General features: G+C 48.5%; 1 protein-coding gene across 4 annotated transcripts in view; it reads left to right on the top strand.

The window, feature by feature from the left end:
- The window catches only part of LOC144065481 (nuclear factor 1 B-type-like), a 49,485-nt gene extending 30,710 nt beyond the window's left edge, over nt 1-18,775 (top strand). The window contains exons 3-12 of one of the 4 annotated variants that reach the window (XM_077588357.1): nt 1,846-1,902; nt 3,529-3,597; nt 5,053-5,173; nt 5,251-5,372; nt 7,533-7,664; nt 7,739-7,923; nt 8,846-8,984; nt 9,318-9,400; nt 12,735-12,823; nt 17,360-18,775. In XM_077588357.1, the coding sequence (XP_077444483.1) occupies nt 1,846-1,902; nt 3,529-3,597; nt 5,053-5,173; nt 5,251-5,372; nt 7,533-7,664; nt 7,739-7,923; nt 8,846-8,984; nt 9,318-9,400; nt 12,735-12,823; nt 17,360-17,492 (1,130 nt within the window). In that variant the 3' untranslated portion in view covers nt 17,493-18,775. Of the gene's footprint in view, nt 1-1,845; nt 1,903-3,528; nt 3,598-5,052; nt 5,174-5,250; nt 5,373-7,529; nt 7,665-7,738; nt 7,924-8,845; nt 8,985-9,317; nt 9,401-12,734; nt 12,824-17,359 lie in introns of all 4 variants that reach the window. The other 3 variants (XM_077588356.1, XM_077588359.1, XM_077588358.1) reach the window with 3 other exon arrangements.
- Nucleotides 18,776-21,582: the final 2,807 nt, after the last annotated feature.

The following is a 21,582-nucleotide window of genomic DNA, read 5'->3' as shown; positions in this document are numbered from 1 at the left end:
TGGTAGTCGTTGTAGTAGTCATTGTAGTAGTAGTAGGTGTCATTGTAGTAGTAGTAGCTGTCATTGGAGTAGTAGTAGCTGTCATTGGAGTAGTAGTAGTTGTTGTTGTAGTGGTAGTTGTTGTAGTAGTCATTGTAGTAGTGGTAGGTGTCATTGGAGTAGTAGTAGTAGTAGTTGTTGTTGTTGTAGTGGTAGTCGTTGTAGTAGTCATTGTAGTAGTAGTAGGTGTCATTGGAGTAGTAGTAGTTGTTGTAGTGGTAGTTGTTTTAGTGAATTGAATTGAATGCTTTTATTGTCATTATAGAAGATGTAAAGCTTTCACCACATAGTGTACAAGTTACAACAGACAGTTGTGCTAGTGTAGTGGTAGTTGTTGTAGTGGTCGTTGTAGTAGTAGTAGTAAAAAAGCAAAGGTCCCATGTTCAAATTCAGTGCGTCAGTCAAATGATTTCAATTGAAATGATATATCATGATTATCATCTCCAAGGTCTATACAGTCAACACGGGTGTACCAATTAGAATCTTCAATTTTGATTCAGGTAAAATGCGGGTAAATCGAGGTTGACTCAAACCGTACCACTTCAAAAGTAACAGCGACGTTGGAACGCCGTTGTAAACGGGACGACGAAGCCAGACCCAAAAGAACGGTCCTCCGCCATATCGCCCCAGAACAAAGAGCAATTTGGAGGAAAGACGCTCTCCCCGATTTAGCGTAAACTTCCCATACGTGGGCCCCCCGTCCCCCGCCGCCCCCCGAACGTTGTCATTGTTGAGCCTCAGCCAAGAACATTCTGTTTTCATTGCGCTCTTTAACTGCCTCGGAGAAACGGCCTCAGACGCAGCCTGAAGCTCGCGAGTGTCTCGCTCTCGGGGAGGTGTTGATTTTCAACCGCGGGTCGTTGCCGGGTCGCCGCGTTGCCCGGGAGGGAGGGAGAGAGGGAGGCGAAGTGGGAGGGGCTTGTTCGCTTTTTCGCTTTTTGCCAACCCAATTCTAGTCTCGCCTCGAATTGACACATCCTCTACAACACAGGAGCGAAACGATTACCGTATTTTCTCGCATAAACGCCGTATTTGTAACCCAAAAAAAGATGGCTGAATCGAGGGTACGGCTTATATGCGCATAAATTCGACTTGACATGCACCAAACTGCAAGGCGACAAAGACCAAATGCCGTAATGCAAGACAACACGGCCGATACGGTCATTTATTTCAAAATAGAGAAAAGATAAACAGATAAAACGCTTAACAGAATGTATGTTGACGTCTATGATTGAAATTCAAGAAAAAAAATAATCGTATTGCTCGCCCAGGGCGCCGCCATCTTACCTCGTGATGACAAACTAAACCGCTACTGGCACACTTCCTGGTTGTACTGGTCACGTGACTTCCTTTTTGAATTTGTCGTCGTGCAGGCAACACCAGCAGACGATAAAGTATCTCAGAAATATGATTTAAAAAAAAATCCCTTTAAAGTAACACATTTGTACCCCCTATTAAAACCATGAATATGGAGGTGAAAATTGTGAATCGGGGAGTGGCTTATATGAGAGAAATGGTCAAATTCAACCATTTTTAAGGCAATTTTACGTGTGCGGTCGATTGGTCGCCGGTCTTTTGGTCGCCCCGACCGCGACAATGGGCGACCAAAAGACCGGCGACCAAAAGACCGGCGACCAATCGACCGTGTACCCAATTTTAAGAGAACAGCTTATACGGCAGGCGGCTTATACGCAAAAAAATACGGTACTTTTTCCACCAAACGCAATTCCTTGTGTGCGATGGAGCTATTGTTTTGAAACTGCCTGCTGACCCCCCCGATTGCCCCCTCCCCTAATTTGCTTGCAGACTCCCAGCAGTCAGGAAGTCCCAGTAACAATGAGCCTGGCAAGAACCCCGTTCCAGGTATGTCGAGGACCAGTCATCCTTCCTGCGCTCGCTCCTCCGGGCCATTGTTCTTTCGCCGTTCATTCCCATTTAAAGACTTTTTAAAAAAAATAAAAGCCTGCCGAGCAGGCGAAAACATTTTTTTTCCTCTCGACTCGTAAAAGTCGGACTGCGTCGTCACCGGGACACATCTGGCGTCAAGGTAATTGCGACTTAAAATGCTTGCTGAAGCGCCGCTTTTCAAACGGCGAGGCATGTGTGGGGATAAAAGTTGATTGGTCATAAGAAATTAATTAAATTGGCAGCACGGTAGCGCCTTCGTTTCACTTTTTTTTTTTTTTTACTTCTGGGCTTCCAAAATGACAAAGAAATTGTATTTTTTTGGACCAGGTCGGCTTTTTTAAACCCGTTTTTGTCACAACGTACACTTTACACTTGGGTCTGAGTGGTTTATCTCTAAATATGTATGAGAGTCGAATGGAAATGCTAACTATTTCATAGTTGAACTCGCACTTGTACTCAATTCCTGCCGTTCAATCTGGGAGAACTGAATAAACATTCCAAAAACCAAAAAATCTAAACGGTTACCATTTAAACCAATTTGATCATACCGTATTTTCACGACTATACGGCGCATTGTATTGTTAGCCGCAGTGTCAATAACGAGTGCTAGCTCTGTATTTTACACACACAAAGGACGCACCGTTTTTATAGACGCAGCGAGGCATGGCAAAACATAAACCAGCTTAAACATACGGACACGCGCTAAAAACACATTTTTAAAAAGGCAACGGAAGCAAAATTGAGTTGGGTTGTACTTTATTTAGCCATTTTTCAACTTACTCGCGTCATCATCACCCACAAATCCAACAAAGTCCTAATTTTCTGTGTCCGAATTGAACAATTGTCCAAATGAGTCATCGAAAACGCTGAGTTTTATACGTTCGTCCTGGCGGCCACAATCTATTTGCAAATAGTAGCTAGCTATTAGCTAGCGTAACTATTCCAACGCTGCTTTCCATGCTTCGTCAAGCTGTATTGATGTTGATGTATACAGGCCACAATCCATTCGCAAATAGTAGCTAGCATAACTTTTCCAACGCTGCTTTCCATGCTTTGTAAAGCTGTGTTGATGTCGATGTACAGGCCACAATCCATTGGGTGTATTGACAAAAGAACTACATATCCCAGCAGTCACTGCACAGTACTTTTTCTACGGGGAAAATAGTAGAGTCGGGGGCTGCTGGCCGTAGTTGTGAGAGATGTAGAGGATGGTGTAACCTATCGACTGATTTATTTGATTTTATCGTCATAACAATTGTAGTATTGGTCCATATATAAAGCGCACTGGATTATAAGGCGCCCTGTCTAGTTTGGAGAACATTTAAGACTTTTATGTGCACCTTATAGTCGTGAAAATACAGTACTTTTCCACGGGAGATCACTGCTAGTGATAGCTTTAGCGATCGTAATTGCGTGTTGCCGGAGTCGCCGACCGAGTCACCCGGCGCGAGACGGGCTCTCCTCGCGGTCGGTTCCGACTCGTTGGATGGTGGCCTTAAACGTTTACGGTGGATAAAGGAGGGTGCTTCTTTGTTGTTGTTTTTTTGGACGAGAAATCTGACTTTGTCCTTGTTTTGTCAGTCTATCTGGAAGACAGCTTCATCAAATCAGGAGTGTTCAGCGTGGCGGAGCTGGTGCGGGTGTCGAGAAGTAAGTGCCTCGCCATTTCCAAGTCAAGCGCTTCCCGGTATTCTTTGACGAATAGCAGAGGTGTCAGTCGGGGGCCGAAGCGACTCGGGAATGTCAGCCATTCTGGGATTTGCGGCCACGTGACCGAGCCCCGGAGCCCAAAATTACGCGGGGCTTTGTCACATGAGACGGCTTTATTCGGGGAGGCGCGCGCCATCCATCCGGTCGGGCCGGTTTTCGTCGAGGGAACGCGTTTGCCGAGAGCCGCGTATGTGTAGCGACACGCCGGCCGGGCTCCTCCAGGAATCCCGGGCCTCCTTCTGAGCAAGCGGTTCTGGAACAACGTGTACTCTCCAGGAAACCGCGCTCGTGTTTGCCCTTTCCTCTGTTTTTTTTTTTTTTACCCGGGGGAAAATCCAGTTCATCCGTTCCGACTTGTGAAATTCCACATCGTACCTCATTAGCCACCGTCCGACGTCGGATCTCTTTCGACGTTCCGGACTCAACGGGACGCCCGGCGCCGTCCGTGGCGTTGAAACCCGAGCCAGTCGCCCCGGTTCAAATAGTTGTGGACGGCGGTTAATTTTTGCCTGGGTCCCGGGAGGTTAAAAAGGTCAAGAAACGCGTGGGAATATACGGTACGCCTCACTCCCCGGTGAGAATCGCACGCAACCGCTTGTCCGTCATCGCCGGGCTGACACATTCTTCGCGGTTCAGCGGAGTTGGCTGCGGTTCCGCTGCGACTCTTTGTCAGACCCTTCAAAAATATTCGTCTTGCGGTATTTTATCACCACGAATCCCAAGTTTAAATGGAGGAACACCGTCCGGTCCGACGGTTTTAAGGGTGGATTCAATAGCTAGCGAGTTTTAGTGAGAAAAACTGAAGACGGCATGTCAGTCTAGTTGACGTTAGCATTGGATTTAGGGGATCATTCTATGTCGAAGTACGCCACCGTCTGACTTTGCGGGAACAATAACCCAACGGCGGGATCTCCCTAGACGTCTCCATGTGGCCAGCAGCGGGTCCTGGGTCTTTGCCAGGCCGCGGCGGCGGCGGTGGCGGCGGCGCTGGCGGCGGGATCGTGCCAGCGGCCGACCTCAGACCACAACACACGCCGGCGGCGCGTGCGCTCCCCTCTCGCCGCCGAACCCCAGCCAGCTCTCCGGCGATACGCTCTATTTTTGCGGAACTCGGTCCCCCGGTGCAAACGACGATGGCGGGCGCCGTTGTCCTGGAAAGCCGCTCGGGCCCCGCGGCCGTAACGCGCGAGAAGCGTTGACTTTTTAATCAGAGGGCTCAGCAGAAATGCTGTAATGGTCAACTAGGAGCGTTTAATTCGATGCGCGGGGCCTCTAAAGCGTCAATAATGACCACTCATGCAATAGTACGATTAATTGCGCGTCTCCCGTTGCAAGGAGAGGCAATCTGCCGCCGCCGGCCCGGCTTTTTTCGCCTCACCGCTCTTTCCTCCGCAGTGCCCATTACCCACGGCGCGGTGGTCAACTTCTCCATGGCGGACATGCCCGGGCAGCCCTACTATCATGACCTGAACTCCGGCGTGGGGATGCATCGCTCGCTGTCCTCCCCTCCCGGCAGGTGGGCCACGCCCCCGAGGCGCCCTCGGTCCTTCGTGCCGGCCTGGTTAAAACCCGTGTGTATGTGTTTCTGTGCAGCAAAAGACCCAAAACCGTCAACATGGAGGAGAACATGGACACCAGCCCGACCGGACCCAACTTCTACTCGTCGCCCAACTCGCCGGCCAGCAGTCGGGAGAACTGGCACGAACGAGACGGAGGTGATTCGCCGACTTTTAACGAACTTACAAACACCGTACGAGTCGTACGGTGTTTGTAAGGTTTTTGGGGGGTTTGTAAGGGGAATCATAATCATTTATAAGGGCACTTATCGGCAGAGGTTGACAGGTATGCAATCATAGTGGGTGAAAGCGATGACGTATTGACAAAAGAACCACATATGCCAACTCGAAATCTGATTGGTTAAAGCAACAGTCTTATCGACGCTTGTTTAATGCAGCAGAGCCCGCAGAACTGATTGTGAAGGCCTTGGGGCAGATTTCTGACCCTGGCAACAAATAATGGCTGAAATGTGATTGGTTAAATGCTTCAATATGAAAACACACATCTGGAAGCAGTGCAACCAGGGGGAAAAGCAACGAAAGGAAGCTAACAGACAATTTAGAATTATTTAATAAGTATTGATGGACAAAATATGATTCAGATATTTCTTAGGCCAGCAGAGAAAGCCTTGAAGGCCCTAGCGACCTGCCACTGCCCAAAACCAATCCTAACCCGAGACAAACCCACCTAAAATCTTTGCTAAAGACCCCAAACGTTCGCCGTAATTGGCCCAAGCGCTAATTGTGGTGGAATGTGGAAAATATGCTACTGCAGAAGGTGTGCCGGTCCCCGCAAAATGGCGCTGGAAAGGGTTCGGGCGACGCTTCTCGAAAGGGTTCGGCTAGTCGGAGAGAGGAAAAAGCTCGGAGTTTGACGGAAACGCCAAGCCTTTATCCTCTCGCAACCTCTGGGTGGGAATTCCCCCCCCCCGCCTCCGTCAGCCGACACGCACGCAAATTCCAGCAACCTTTAGCGCTCTCTTCTTTGGAAAGGAGCGAGTCTTCCTGTCACGGAGGCCCATTCTTCCCTCTTGCGGGCAAACGTGCTAAGCGGTATTTTTGAACTCTCCGAGAGTTAACCGGCCGGTTGTTCTAGCGAATCGCCGATTAAAACGGCGGCGAGAAGGCGAGAGGCGTCCCGTCTCGGGTCCCTCCCCTCGGGAGCCCGGAAAATTGAAAGGCACGCACTTGTGACGGCGGCGGCCGGCTCCAGTCTGTTAGCGTCTTTGCTTATTCTTCCGCTTTCTTAACAAATTTCACGTCTCCTAAAAAGCCCGGGGATTAACCACGGGGGATTACGGCGGATCGGCGGAGCGCGCCGGACCAGATGTGGGCGGGGACCGCGTTGCACTCGCGATGCCGTTGGCCGCCGTCGGAGTTGACAAAAGAGTTTCGGCGACTCCCGTGTTTACCATAAAGCAGGGGTCGGGAACCTTTTTGACGAAGAGAGCCATAAACTATTCATATTTTCAAACATTATTCCTTGAGAGCATACTCAGAATGTAAAAGTAAAAATACATGAAAATGTGAGCATTTATTATTCATTTCACCAATTTGAAAGTTAAAAAAAGTCTGAATTCTTTTGAGAAGATTATTTCACTCTTGCTAATCAATGAGAGTATGCATGCAGAAGAGTCTAATGAAGAAAAATTATGATTAAAAAGGCACTAGAGATAGTTTCGGCACCACAGTGACGCTCCCATTGGTGCGTTCGGGACCAATGGTTCCCATATATTACCACACAGGTTAGCGGAGAGCCATATACATCCATCAAAAGAGCCACATATGGCTCCCGAGCCATAGGTTCCCTACCCCTGCCATAAAGCATGTGCGGTCGATTGGTCGCCGGTCTTTTGGTCGCCCGTTGTCCGGGCCCAAAGACCGGCGACCAAAAGACCGGCGACAAAACAAGGTAAAACAACACGGTCTACGCATCAATAAAAGCCAACAATGGTAAAACACAATAAGAGTATGGGAAATTTGGAGCTTTTCTTTGGCCTAATAATTAATAGGGCTGTAATTAGTATGACTAAATAGTCATTCGCAATTTGTTTTTAGGGAATTTGATCAACGATTTAAATGGTAATTATCACTTACCTTCCGGGCGACCAAAAGACCGGCGACCAATCGACCGTGTACCACCATAAAGGGCCATTTTTTTGCCTTTGTTTTGCACACGTGTACAATTTGCAAAGTCAACTTTTCCACCTGCCAATCCATGCAAAAACTCATCCTCGGTACGCGGCGTTTGAATCGTCCCGGACAGGAAAAGTCTCCCCCTATTTCGGACCCTGAATTTTCCCTTCTTCTCTTCAGCAGACATGTCGTCACCCACCATGAAAAAGCCCGAGAAGCCCATGTTCAGCCCCACTTCGCCGCAGGACTCCTCGCCCCGAATCAGCCCTTTCCCCCAGCCGCATCACCCGAGCCTGACGGGGGTGGGACACAGCGGTGAGTCCCCCGGCCGGCTCCGACCCGACCCGAGCCTCCTCCGTCTCTTAACCCCGACACCCGTGTCCCCGCAGTCATCTCGACCAGGAGCCCGCCGCCGCACTCGCCGCTGCAGTTCTCGGCCTCGGCCATCCTGCCGCCCGCGCCGTCATCCTACTTCCCGCACAGCACCATCCGCTACCCGCCCCACCTCAACCCGGCCGACCCCCTCAAGGGCTACGTGCCGTCGTACGACCCGACCAGCCCGCAGAGCGGCCAGGTGGGTAAAATCCGCGCCGGCCTACCTACCCGACGACCGCCTCGTTCGCGGCGGAATGCGGGGAAACCGCCGTTTTACCAGACGCCGGACGGGGGCCGTATTTCAAGATTCCCACGTAGACATTCATGACTTTTACGTCCCGCCGCGTCGCACTGTAAACAATGGCTCCGAGTGGGGGGAGGGTGCAGTCGGTACAGTCTGGGCTTGTTTTTTTTTTTCATTCTTTTTTTAAGGGGTGTCTGTTACGCCAGAGGAAAAAACCACAGGGAATGATAAAGGTTGTAAATATTTGCCGTTGCCGGGGCCGGCTCTTGTGCGGAATTAACTGGTCCTCTGCTAGTCGGGTTAGGGGAAGGGGGGAAGGTTTTGGGTTGGGGGGGGGGGTTGGCAAGGAGCGGGGGGGCCCAACAAATAACACCGCCCTTATAAGCCGGTGGACGAGTGCCAGAAAGTTTTTCTGCTTGCTTTAACGCGGCAGATTATATGACACTCTAATTAAAGATTCTATTCACGTAACAGAGGGAACCCTCTGGACACAATTCTTTTCCAGAAAGGACTGTTTGAGTTTTGAACTCGGGGCGGTCCCGAAAGCGACGCCCCCAGACAGTCTCCAGCCGTCTGCAAGAGTGGCCCCCTTTCTTTCCGCCATTCTTTCTTTCTTTCTTTCGCCTCTTTTCTTTTGACTCTTTCTCGACAGTCCCCGGGCGCCGGCGCATTCACGCCCGCCGGCCCGTCTTTTCACGCCCCGGATCCGGCCGATTCCATTTATGAGCGCCATTAAAATCATTGTGTAAAATCATGTAGGAAATCCGCGGCTATTGAGCCGGCGTTCCCCCCTCGGCGATAATGGCGCGCTCTCTCCGATCTCTCTTTTGAACGCGGCTCGGTGGAGATGATAATAATAGACTTGCACCCCTCGCAGCCCAACAGCAGCGGCCAGGTCGTGGGCAAAGTCCCGGGCCACTTCACGCCGGTCCTGGCTCCCTCCCCGCACCACGGCACCGTGCGACCCGTCTCGCTGTCCATGCCCGACACCAAGCCCATCACCACGTCCACGGAAGGTGAGTCAAAATGCTGACAAGGCATTTTATCTGACATTTTTTTTCTCCCCACGCCGCCTCGTAAAAAGGCTCTAACGTGGGCATCTCGCTTCTTCCCCTCTCCCGTTCGGCGTTATAAAACATTTAAGGGGGATTTACGTCACGCTCGTAGGTTTATTACCCGCTAATTAAAGTGGGCCCAAAATCTGACCTTGTGGCGCTCCGCTCGTCACGATTGGACGCCGGCCACGCCGGTGACTGCACCAGAATTTATGGAGCACTCGCAATCAGCGTCCGGAGCGACCGCGGCGCCTCGGGCGTGGTTGACGTCACCCTCTGTTTTTTTTCGCCCAGGCTACTCAGTGCCCGGGACCCCGACGGCGAACCGCTTCGTGGGCTTGAGCGCCAGAGATCCGGCCTTCCTGCACCAGCAACAGGTGAACCCCCTCTACTACCTCACCCCCATTTAAAAGACGTTCCCACCCTTGTAAACCAAACAAATCCTTAATCCGCGAGCTCCAAATGGACCAGAATGTGGTCGTCGTACAACTTAAAACCGGCTTTTAGTTCCCTTTTAATTCTGAAACTCATTTACTTGATTATAAAAGCGCCCGTAGACAGCAACGGTAGACTCGTCCAATCCGTTTTGGGGGTCTTAACCCATTGGCTGGCAGTGAGCAAGGCTGGAAAAAATCAATTTACATGACAGGACTATCCGTAAAACTGAAAGAAAAGTTTTTTAATTGAGCGTTTAGTCACTTTAGCATAGTAAAACTTGCTGAAATTCAGGAAACAGTTCGTTGGATCAGTTCGTGTTTAATCCAAAATGGACCAAAATGGACCCATGGCTAGGCGGTAGAGTGTCTCTTTCCCAACGCCACAGGGTTTTGGGTTTGATTCCAAGATCACATTTTCGCGTATAGTGCTATGGTACTGGGACGTTTCGTCGAAAGACGTTTAGTCCCCGGACGTTTGGTCGACCGGACGTTTGGTAGAACGGACATTTGGTAGAATGGACGTTTGGTAGAACGGACATTTGGTAGAACGGACGTTTGGTAGAACGGGTTCGCGAGTCCCGAGGTTTGAGTCACGAGACTTACATTTGTTTAGCCCTAACCCTATTCACTCAATGTTAAATAATAGTCATTAAATCCCTATTCACCCAATGTTAAAATCGATCAATTGCATGCGTTCCCGTTCCACCAAACGTCCGTTCTACCAAACGTCCGTTCTACCAAACGTCCGGTCGACCAAACGTCGGGGGACCAAACGTCTTTCGACCAAACGTCGGGATACAAGCGTAAGTGGACTTACCATTTAACAACTGACTAGCACTACGCATCCTCCGAACACACCTTGATTGGACCTCTTGAGCAGCGACGAGGTTTCCCCGACACTGGTGAATGTCGTTTTCGCTATCTTTGCAGGCTCTTGAATGACTTTGCGAGAGGACAGATCGGAGAGTGTGTGTTCTCCCCCTTAGGCAACCTTTTAAAGTGCTGGTTTGAGGCCAAGGCTTTTCCAAACACAACTAATTGAATGCATCTGTAGCCCGCCGTCGAGCCGTCGTTTCTCTCAACGACGTCTCCCCCCTTCTTAAATGTTCAGTAATAACCCTAAAGCTCCCCTCGGGGATCACTTGCGGACGCGCGAAAAGTATTTTTCAGTCGGCCCGGGGTTTTAAAGTCCGTTGATTGTCAGGCTACCAACCTGCGAGGACGCTCGGCAAGGTTTTTCTCTGAAACAACCCGAAACCTTTCCCCGAATTCAAGACCACCCCCCAGAAATACTAGATCCGACTGGCGCTGGCTTTAGCGGCGCTGCTAAAATAGCAGCAGGCGAGAGATGTCTTGGAAAAGGGCGGGCAATCTCCCACACACCTGCTCCGCCATTCCCAGGCAGCAAATATGTGAGAAGCCCCCCCCATTCATCTCCGGCCCGGGTTAACCCCTCCAGGGAATGCCGGCATCCAGCATTCCGCGGGGAGAGATCGGTGATCAGATGTCATTTGGCATTATCCTAGCAAGGATCCTAATCCGCAATCTGCCCGCATCTGCTAGGAACGCCCCCTCCCCGAGACCCCCTCCCCAGCCCGTGTTGCTCTGATGCGGCAATGTCAGCGGCCAGATGGCGAAGCCCCTCGAGGAGAAGCCGCCGCGTCGTCTATCCCCGGACAAACGCCGGCAGGAGCGGCGGCGTGGTTTTTCCGCAGTGAAAATGAAAATGGCTTCGGAGAGTGCCGAGTGCGCACTTTGTCTTGGCGGAAACCGACGCGGGGCGAGGCGAGCTCCGCCTCCGCCTCGGCCCGTCGGCCGGATCGCCCGCACGCACGTGCGCCGGCATAATGTGCGCCGGCGCGTGGACGCCCGTCCGAGCGCGGACGCATTGTCTGAGGCCTAATCCGTCCACGCCGTGCATGTCAAGCTAACCGGGTTACACACACGTCCTGAATTTTAACATCTTCACCTTCCCCTTCTTTTCTGGACAAAAGAGTCTTTGCGGCGGGGATTGTTAAACTCGTTTTTTTTATCCAAATCCGGGTTTTTTTTCCTCTGCCACGGTAAATCGACGATCAAACGAATGGATTTTTTGCACCTAGCTCCATGGTTTGATGACTTTAAATAGGAATGAGGATATTATAACAATAAGTAATTGAACACCTGTTATTCATTTGAAACTATTTACAATTTTTAAATAAACGCCAGGGAAGTGGCAAATTTCTATATATTTTAAATTGGATTGGATTGGATTGGATAACTTTATTCATCCCATATTCGGGAAATTTCGTTGTGACAGTAGCAAGAGGGTGAGGATGCAGAAATAGGAAAGGCATTTTAGACATAAATGGATAGGTAATAAGTAAGGTAATAAATAAATACATGAATAAATATATAGATATAAAAATCAAAAACAATATAATACGAGACGCTCTAGCTAAATATTCTCCAATTTGTGTCATCATCATTGACATGACGTCGCAAATGTAACAGTTTGAGCGACGCTAAAACCACGAGCCTGTCATGCTAATAGGATGGGGAAAGGGAAGTCAGGACAGACTAGGGTACGACGGGGTACGTGTGCGGTCGATTGGTCGCCGGTCTTTTGGTCGCCCCGACCGCAACAACGGGCGACCAAAAGACCGGTGACCAAAAGACCAACGACCAAAAGACCGGGGGCAAAACAAGGTAAAACAACACGGTCCACGCATCAATAAAAGCCATGAGCAGTTTCACTGAGTGTATAAGAGTTTGTATGTACATGCGTTGTCCCTTTAAGAAGCGACGTCAGTCAGGGTCTTAACAAGTTCTCCAACAAAACACAATCAAAGTTCGGGAAATTTGGAGCTTTTCTTTAACCTAATAATGACTAGGGCATTAAGTATGACTAAATAGTCATTCGCAGTTTGTATTTAGGGAATTTGAGCACTGATTTAAATGGTAATTATCAATAACCTCCCGGGTGACCAAAAGACCGGTGACCAATCGACCGTGTACCACGGGGTTAGACCCACCCGTCAAAAGGAATTGGCCACGGAATTTATCACAGAAACGTTCTTTTACCGACTCGCGAAGACACCATGGCTAAACGTGATGCGGCGCCAATTCGAGCGACTCCAGCCGGCCTCGCCGCCGAATCGAGCGACTCCAGCCGGCCTTGGCTTTTTGGCTCCCCTCCCCTCCCTCCCCTCCCGTGCCGCTTGTCGCTTGTCTGTGTGTGTCCACTGTTGACTTGTTGTCCGCCGGTCCTGACGGCGCGCATTTCAATTGACAGCTGAAGAAGTGTGACTGGAGCGTGACTCAAAACGGCAGGCATTACGGCCCCAGTGCCGCCGACGACACTTTGGGGATTGCTTGGCAAAGGTAACCCTCTTTCACCCTCACACATTCCGCTTCCCCCCGTCCCATCCCTGGCGTCCGTTCACTCGCCTTTTCCAAAATATCCGGACACGTCCCGAACTCCGTTGTCGTGACGATCCAAATTTACGTATGTTTGACCTAGCCTTGATAGACGGTAGGATAATTTAGCATATTTTTTGATGGATGTCCAAATTATTGGTCGTCCTCCCACTTCAAATACCCCATAAACACGTATATTACGTTTTAAAGATGTTCTCAATTGGTCGTCTATCATCGTCAAGCAAAAACAACTTTTTTGCGGTAGTCTGTTTATTAGAGTATGGATATATATTTTTTAATTTTAGTATTCTAGCGACATTTCAAAAAGTCCAATTTGTTCTTCCTCTGGCCGAGATGCACCCTCCCGCTATTGAGATTAGCGCTAGCTGGCGTCCAAGCCGTTTGAAGTGGGAGGTCGGATGCTCGTACTTGAAATGGATTGGACTCAATGAGTTTAGCATGGGCAAGTGTTAGCTAGCACTTTCTATTCAAATCAAGGGACGTTACAATTAAGCATTTGATTTTATCGTGATAACAATTTTAGTATTGGTCCATATATAAAGCGCACTGGATTATAAGGCGCCCTGTCTATTTTGGAGAAAATGGAAGACTTTTATGTGCGCCTTATAGTCGTGAAAATACGGTAGTTAATTTTAGTATTCTAGCAACATTTCAAAAAGCACCCTAAAAACCCTTTTTGCCCCAAAAGTCTGCACTGAAAAAAATAACCTTTGTAACTTTTTCCTGTTTGCCGCCGTGCTGAAGTCATGCTCCTTTAGCTCAACCCCAGCCAAAGACCCCGCGGGGCCCCTCCCCGAGCCCGCCCCCCCCTTGTGCCGTCGAGCGAGCATGAGCTCGAGCGCTGGTCCCCCCGGTTACGTCTCTCTTTCCCACTTTTTTCCCCCCTCCGAGCATGTTGGTGTGTGTGTGCATGTGCACGATCGTGTTAATTTAGCACCAGCTGAAGGTCTTTGGGAACACTCGAGCGTTTTAGCTCAGCCCCCTTTCGATGGGCCTCCTAAAGAGGAGGAGAAAATGTCCTCACGCGCCTCCTTCCTCGCTAGCTTGCCAAACGGGTCCAAGAATTTATTACCTCGAAAAGATCCTCTCTCCAAACACGATATTTCTGCTAAAATGGAGGCCACGCTATCTCAGGTTTAGCCTTTTTTTTAGCTCAAATCCTATTTTTAATGCTAAAATAAAGGGCAAAACTATCATCTCTGGACTATAAGTCGCACCAATTTTCATACTGTAGCTCCTGAGAAGTGTTATTTCTCTTCCCAACGATAACGGCTTTTATGTTACAAAGCCGTAAAGAGGACAAAAAAGACGCCAAGTTGCGGGAAAGTCACGCTAGCTTGCGGGAACGACGTCTCCTCCGCGCTAGGAGGCGGATCGCGCATCGCCGTGACGCAGGAAACGGCCGGCCGATCCATTAAGATGCTATTAGCCTTTTTGAGCTCAAATCCTATTTTTAATGCTAAAATAAAGGGCAAAACTATCTTCTCTGGACTATAAGTCGCACCAATTTCCGTAGCTCCTGAGAAGTTTTATTTCTCTTCCCAACAATAACGGCTTTTACGTTACGAAGCCGTAAAGAGGACAAAAAAGACGCCAAGTTGCGGGAAAGTCACGCTAGCTCGCGGGAACGACGTCTCCTCCGCGCTAGGAGGCGGATCGCACGTCGCCGCGGCGCAGGAAACGGCCGGCCAATCCATTAAGATGCCATTAGATAATCTAATTTAGCCGGCTAATCCCCCCGACGTGGCGGGTTCGGCGACCCACGCGTGGTAGGACCGCGGGGAAGCTTTACCCGCTCCCGCGGGTTTCTGGTCCCGCCGCGGGCCCCCCCTGAGTTTTGCGGTCGGAGTCCATTAGCCGCGGCCGTCGATTTCAACCCGATTAAAAGCCACGCCGCCCGCGCTTTTGTGATCTTTCATTACCTGGGAGGGGAAGACAGAGCGGGGGAGAAAAAAAGCGGGAGCAAACAGGAAGAGGGAGACGCTCTGTACGTTCTTTGTTGGCCAAGGTAGGAAAAAGTAAATCCCCCCCCGCTGTTGCCCCCGTTTCCTGCCCGATGATTTTTGGCAGGGGGACCGGGGAGGCGGGGCCGAGGCGGAGAGAACTTCAGGACGACTTGGACGGGGAAAGAAGTGCACCCGAGGATTAGCCAATCTGTCTCTTTTAAAGCTCCTCAAATGCCACGCGCTGATGTCTTTCTCGGACCGTTTAGCTCCGACTTTAAGACGCTAAACGAAAGTGTTTTTGTCCGGTCCTCGCCAAAGTAAAAAAAGAACACCCCAAAAAATTGCAGCCAATTTACAGCAGCGTAAAAATCTGCGTCCGACTTAAGTAACTCGTATAAAATGGACTCCAATTAAATGAATGAATTAAATGACTTCCTGAAGCGTGGCCATAAAAGGGGACGGCGGATAAATGAGGGAGTTGGCAGCCAAAGAACGGACGCAAATGGATTGGACGCTTACTCGTCAAAAACTTGGTGCATCGGGGGAAGAAATGTTAGATTTCAAATTTGCATGAGGGTTTCATCCGTAATAAGATAAACCAAAATAAATGAGAATGAACATGGTAAATGAAAAAAAAAGGTAAACAATGTGTTTACAGTAATTTTAAGATAGCACTTAGCACCCTAGCTTAGCTACCAATCAAGAGTTTACGTTAGGCCAAAAATCGGATCAGAAAAATTGGGAATAGCATTTATTATTTATTAATAAGATGACAACAAATAAATAAAACACGGTAAAAGAAAAAATGTAAACAATATGTTTACAGTAATGTTAAGTTAGCGCTTGGCACCCTAACTTGGCTACAAAACTTCCATGTCCAATCAAGACTGTTTTTATTGGCCAAATATCGGATCTGAAAAATCGGGAATAGCATTTATTATTTATTAATAAAAGGACAACAAATAAATAAAACATGGTAAAAGAATAAATGTAAACAATATGTAATTTTAAGTTAGCACTTGGCACCCTAACTTAGCTGTAAACCTGCCATGTTCAATCTAGATTGTACTTTTTCCCCCCAAAAAAGATTACAAAATCTGGAAAAGCATTTGTTATTTATTAATAAGATGGAAAAAAATAAAATAAAACAATGAATACGGTAAAAGAAAAATTTAAACAATATGTTTACAGTAATTTTAAGTTAGCACTTGGCACCCTAACTTAGCTGTAAACCTGCCATGTTCAATCAAGACTGTATTTTTCCCCCCAAAAAAGATAAAAATAATCGGGAAAAGCCTTAATTATTTTTGTATTGATTATTTAATTCATTTATTTCCATTTGATGGCGAGGTGCAGGTAAATATCTGCGTAACGCGAGAGAACGCCGAGCCGACCGGAGGGTTCGCCGGGGGCTCTCTGGGGAGAGGGGGTGGGCGGCGGGCGGCAACGTGAGGGTTAGGGGGCGGGGGCTAATTATCTGACACGTACGGAACGCGGTAACCCTCGGGAACAACGCGGCGCTTGTTCCCGCTCGCGTTTTCAGTTAGCGCCGTTGCTCCCCGGGAACAATCCTAGTGTTGTTTTGCCATTAGCGTGATATGAATAGGGATGGGGCGCCTTTGTGGAGGGACCCCTGCCAACACACACACACACACACACATACACACACTTCAGAGCTCTCACACAACCTTTTCTGCCCCGTGAGAATGAATCCCAACACGGCAAAAAACAAAAAACGGGACACAGGGATGTCAAACGCGGGTCTTGTTCCGTTTGACGACCACTGACGTTTATTTACTTGCCGTAATGGGTTGGACTCTTTGGGCCGTCAGTGGCAACGAGTTAAAAAAAAAATCCAATTTGTTCTTACCCTGGCTGAGATGCACCCTCCCGCTATTGAGATTAGCGCTAGCTGGCGTCCAAGCCGTTTGAAGTGGGAGGTCGGAGGCTCGTACTTGAAATGGACCGGACTCAATGAGTTTAGCATGGACAAGTGTTAGCTAGCACTTTCTATTCAAATCAAGGGACGTCATAATTTTGCATCAAGATGTATTTTTTTGCAAAAAAATGATAGCAGCGCGTCGCCAGTCAATGGGTATGATTTCTACAAAAATGTAGCAGGACCCCCTATGGCCCCCGGGCCTCAGGTTAAATCCCCCGATCTGGAAGAATCTGCGTCTAAGCCTAAAATGGTGGGTGTCAAAGTACGCGTTTTCCTGCATTTTTTTTCTACTAGCAAAAAACGAGATACAGTGGCCGCAACAATTGAAATATCTCGAAGTAGGGTCACCCCTATTAAAAAGTCATTATTTTCTTCAGTCCTGAGTCTTAGTAGCAAAAGTGGCTTCAGCACAGATGTTAACATATCTATGAACTTGAAAAAAATAACAAATAGCAAAGTAGTGAATTCAAGATAAGTGAAGACCCGATAACCGAGGGATTACTGTGTCTATTTGTTTCGCCCCGGCCACTTTTACTATACTATAAGTTCCATCTTTTAAATAATAATTAGTGTATCATTTCTCCCCGACAGTCCTGGTACCTGGGCGAGCTTAGTTCCATTCCAAGTGTCGAACGGGACGCCGATTCTGCCCACAAATGTCCACCAGAACTACAGCATAAGCATCATTGGTGACCCGCTGGTCCCCGCCGAGACCGGCAACTGAGCCCCCCGGGGCCCGGACGAGGGGAACGGGGGGCGGGGCCCAAACCAGCAACCGCGCCATCTCTCCACACTCTTCCCCAACTGGCCCCGCCCTCCCGACGGAGGCTAGACGGACGCTTCAGGTGCGCCCTCCGCCCTTTTACCGACACGCAAACACACGGACAGTCAACACACATACACACACACATGCGCACACACATACACATGCGCACACACACATGCGCACACACATACACACCAGCCAGTTGTTGTTTGCAGAACTTTCCAATGCATTCAAATACTGTGATGTATAGATGCCTTAATATTCTACTGCATGACACTCGAAATCTGCGCTTCTATTGGTCAATGCGGCGGGGTCGAAGGTCACTGTGTACTTTGCGGAAAAACATTCAGTGCTTCTTGGTCGCCTGCGATGCCGGGGGAAACTAAATATATTTTTGATTTTGGGTTTTATTTTCGGGGTGGGGGGGAGGGGCTTCCTTATCATTTTTTTCTCCAAGCGTTAACTACTTGAGATTGGACACCTCACTAAAGCATTTGTAACTCCTTTTAAAAAAAGGTTTTTTGTTTTTTTTGTTTTTTGTTCAAGAAGAGCAATCCATGGAGGCTAGTGCAATTGATTTTGTTTTATTTTGAAGGGAAGCTATCAGTCTGTCAGCCCTCAGACTCTAAAGGAAAGGGGGATAAACGTAATATGATTGGGAAAGGGTCAAATAATCTGTTTTTTGGTTAATTTTTTTTTGATTGGAACAATTGAATTTCAGTCCCAATCCCAGCAGCAACACCAGCACTTGTTTTTTGTTCAGTGTCCTTCCTCGATTGTACAGGGACACGTTGTTTATTCTTTTATTTATTTCTTGTAAAAGGGGTACAAAAAAAAACCCTGAGAGAAAGAAATGAACACGTAAGGTGTGTAAAACAAAACAAAAAAACACAAAAAGAGAAAAAAAGGCATTTCACTTTTTTGGGAAACGATAAAATCGAGAGCATTTTGTCCGTCGGCTTTGAAAGCGTTTGTTTACAAGAGAAAGAAATAAAAACGCAAACTCATTAGCTGCCAGAAAGGAGGCGGAATCGCTGTAAAAAAATGAACGGCTTTGACGCGGTCAAATCTGGCAAAAAAAAGCATTTTGAAAAGACTTTTCTTGTTCAAATGCGGATTTGACGTCTCTCCGTTAATGGTGGCCAATGAGTTTGTGGGAAATGTACGGGGAAATTGTCAATCAGTCAGGCGGTGGCGAAAAAAACAAAAAAAAACGTTAAAAAAAATCACGTGGACAGCCATCGGTCTCAGCAGTCTTTTCACTTCATTTGCACGACGAAACATGACGTCCACATGACGTGCCTTTCCGCATATCTCCACACGCGCACCCACACACACCCACACACGCACGCGAGCGCCGACACGCCCGGGTTTTGTTTGTTTTAAAACATAGTAGAAACGCAGAGTTAACATTTTTAACATTTTGTACCCTGAAAATGAGCTGTTTAACTTTGTGTACTATTTTCTGTGTCACACTTCCATGGCGTATCCAGGCTTTGTATAGTCAAGTTTGTATTCGATTGCGTTGCCCCCCCCCCGGCCCCTCTTCTAATGAGGCCCCGCCCCTTTCCCGTACTCACTGTCCTTGAATTCAGAATTATGAAAATTATGCAATACCGAGTTTTGCCTATGTACGTAGTGCTTATAGAAGACGTCAAATATTAGAGGCTAGTTTGGAGATAGACACTATTGTAACGCATTTATTTTCTCGTTGATGTTGTTGTTGTTGTTGTGGCTGTTTTTTTGGTTTGTTTTTTTTAATCCCACCCCCCATCCTTTCTTTGATTGGACCAAAGCGGGGGCTGCTTTCTATGCAGTTTTACGACGAGGTCTTTTTTTTTGTTCTTAGCTTAGGTCCGGTGGAGTTGAACATTTGGAATGTTTTTCGTTGTTGTTGTTTCTGCCCACGAGAGCGTTCGAGTTTGTCCCACGGCTGCAAAGTCACGTTGTTTTTTTTCGGGGGTGGCGGGGTCGCTTTCGCGAGAGACGGCTCGACTCGAGGCCGGGACAATCACGCTAAGACACCGCACGCACGTCGCTCGGGCGCAACTCCCGAGTCGATGCCTTAACCGCCACGAACGGCCCGACGCCTCCGCGGCGATCACACGCGGCGACCAATCCCGGCGAGGGCTCGTCGAATGTAGAAATGTCAACGGCGGGGCGGCTCGGGTGGCAGGGCGGACGGCTCGCCGTGATCTGCGGATGGCGAGACGCCGGAAAAGTTTATTTTTGATGGGAAACGCCAACCCGACCGGTCCTTGCCGGCGCGCTACCACCTGAGCCGCACCCGTTTACCGTCTTACCCGCCTCACCCACATTTGAAACCCTTTGTTCTCCATGGGTCTTAAACTTGTCAAACTTTCCTCGACACGATTCCGACTTTGAACTTAAACCCGAACATTCAGAATTGTCAAAATGATCGTGCTATCGATACCGAGGCACAAAACGCATATTTGAAATCGTGTGCGGTCGATTGGTCGCCGGTCTTTTGGTCGCCGGTCTTTTGGTCACGGTCTTTTGGTCACGGTCTTTTGGTTGCCCCGATCGCGACAACGGGCGACCAAAAGACCGGCGACAAAACAAGGTAAAACAACACGGTCTATGCATGAATAAAAGCCAACAATGGCCATGAGCAGTTTCACTGTACATGCGCTGTCCCTTTAAAAAGCGACGTCAGTCAGGGTCTTAACAAGTTCTCCATCAAAAAACAATCAAAGTCCGGGAAATTTGGAGCTTTTCTTTAGCCTAATAATTAATAGGGCATTAAGTATGACTAAATATTCATTCGCAGTTTGTATTTAGGGAATTTGAGCAACGATTTAAATGGTAATTATCACTTACCTTCCGGGCGACCAAAAGACCGGCGACCAATCGACCGTGTACAATTTGAAATATGTCTACTTCGATCCCGAAATGAGATTTAGTGCTACTCTCGATAGTAATCCATGATATTTTTTTAGCGTTTTACTTATCAGCCGCCATCGGTGGCGCTCGACGTCCAGTCGTTAGCCATTCGGAAAGCTAACATATAATCTAACGTAAACATTCGTGATAGTGGACAAAGTGTAATTTCCAGTTTCTACTTTATGGAGGCATTTCTTTTTGTTTCCTCCGTTCAAATATGTGCCTTGGCTTCATGAAACGTGTGTTAATTCCCAAACTCCCATCTGGCAAAGTCGTCCGCGTACTACTCAGCACTTAAACAGCATCGGCAATCCTTCCTCTGTGTTTTCCCGCATTATCTCTCAGGCGTACTACAGGGGCATTACGCATGTCAGTCAATCAGCGCAACACGCCTTGACATCCTTTTTGCACTCGTTCCCCCCCCCAAGCCCAAGCCCAAGCCCAATTGCGGAAGCAGGACAATTCCTCAAGTCGAGCCACGTCTCTCCTGCCTGGCTCAATTTTAGCGCCGTTTGTCATGAAGTGCTTTGCAGCGCGTGACCGACCGTCGGTGTCCCGCATTGTCCTTGTTTGTGTGTGTGTGTGTATGTGAAGATGAGGGTCTTCCTATGGACGTAAAACCAGTTTGTACACTGTAAACCTTCTGGAAAGTGTCCGAGCCGCCGCCGCCGCCGCCGTCCTTTTTTTTCTTTCGCTAACCCGACAAGCTAGCCTGTGGCAAGCCAGTCTGTTTTATTTTTCTAAATGGCAATTTGTATTTCTTGAACCATGGTGGTGAACTGAACTCCCATTTTTACGGAAGACAATATCCGGAAGTACCGTCTTTATCCGACTAAAGGTCGCACTTTTGTTCTCCTTTGGCCGGTTGTCTGTTTTTCCCCTATTTTACTTGTTTTCGGTTTGTGAGGAGTAAAAAAATGCCACAAGTTTTGGGCCTGGTGCGACTCGTGACCGGACGATTCGCCGACGGACGTTTGGCCGACGGACAGTTCGCCGCGCGGACGTTTCGCCGAAACGGGATTCGCACGCTCGCCCCACCCCCGGATTGTGTGTGTACATTTTTTTCAACCTTGGCCCGCGGGCCATATATGGCCCGTTACAGATAACATTCATTTAAGGAATAACAACGGCATGTACTGCCCCC

Source organism: Stigmatopora argus, chromosome 20, assembly GCF_051989625.1.
Source record: "Stigmatopora argus isolate UIUO_Sarg chromosome 20, RoL_Sarg_1.0, whole genome shotgun sequence".
NCBI lineage: Eukaryota > Metazoa > Chordata > Actinopteri > Syngnathiformes > Syngnathidae > Stigmatopora > Stigmatopora argus.
This window is presented reverse-complemented; position numbering and strand designations above follow the sequence as displayed.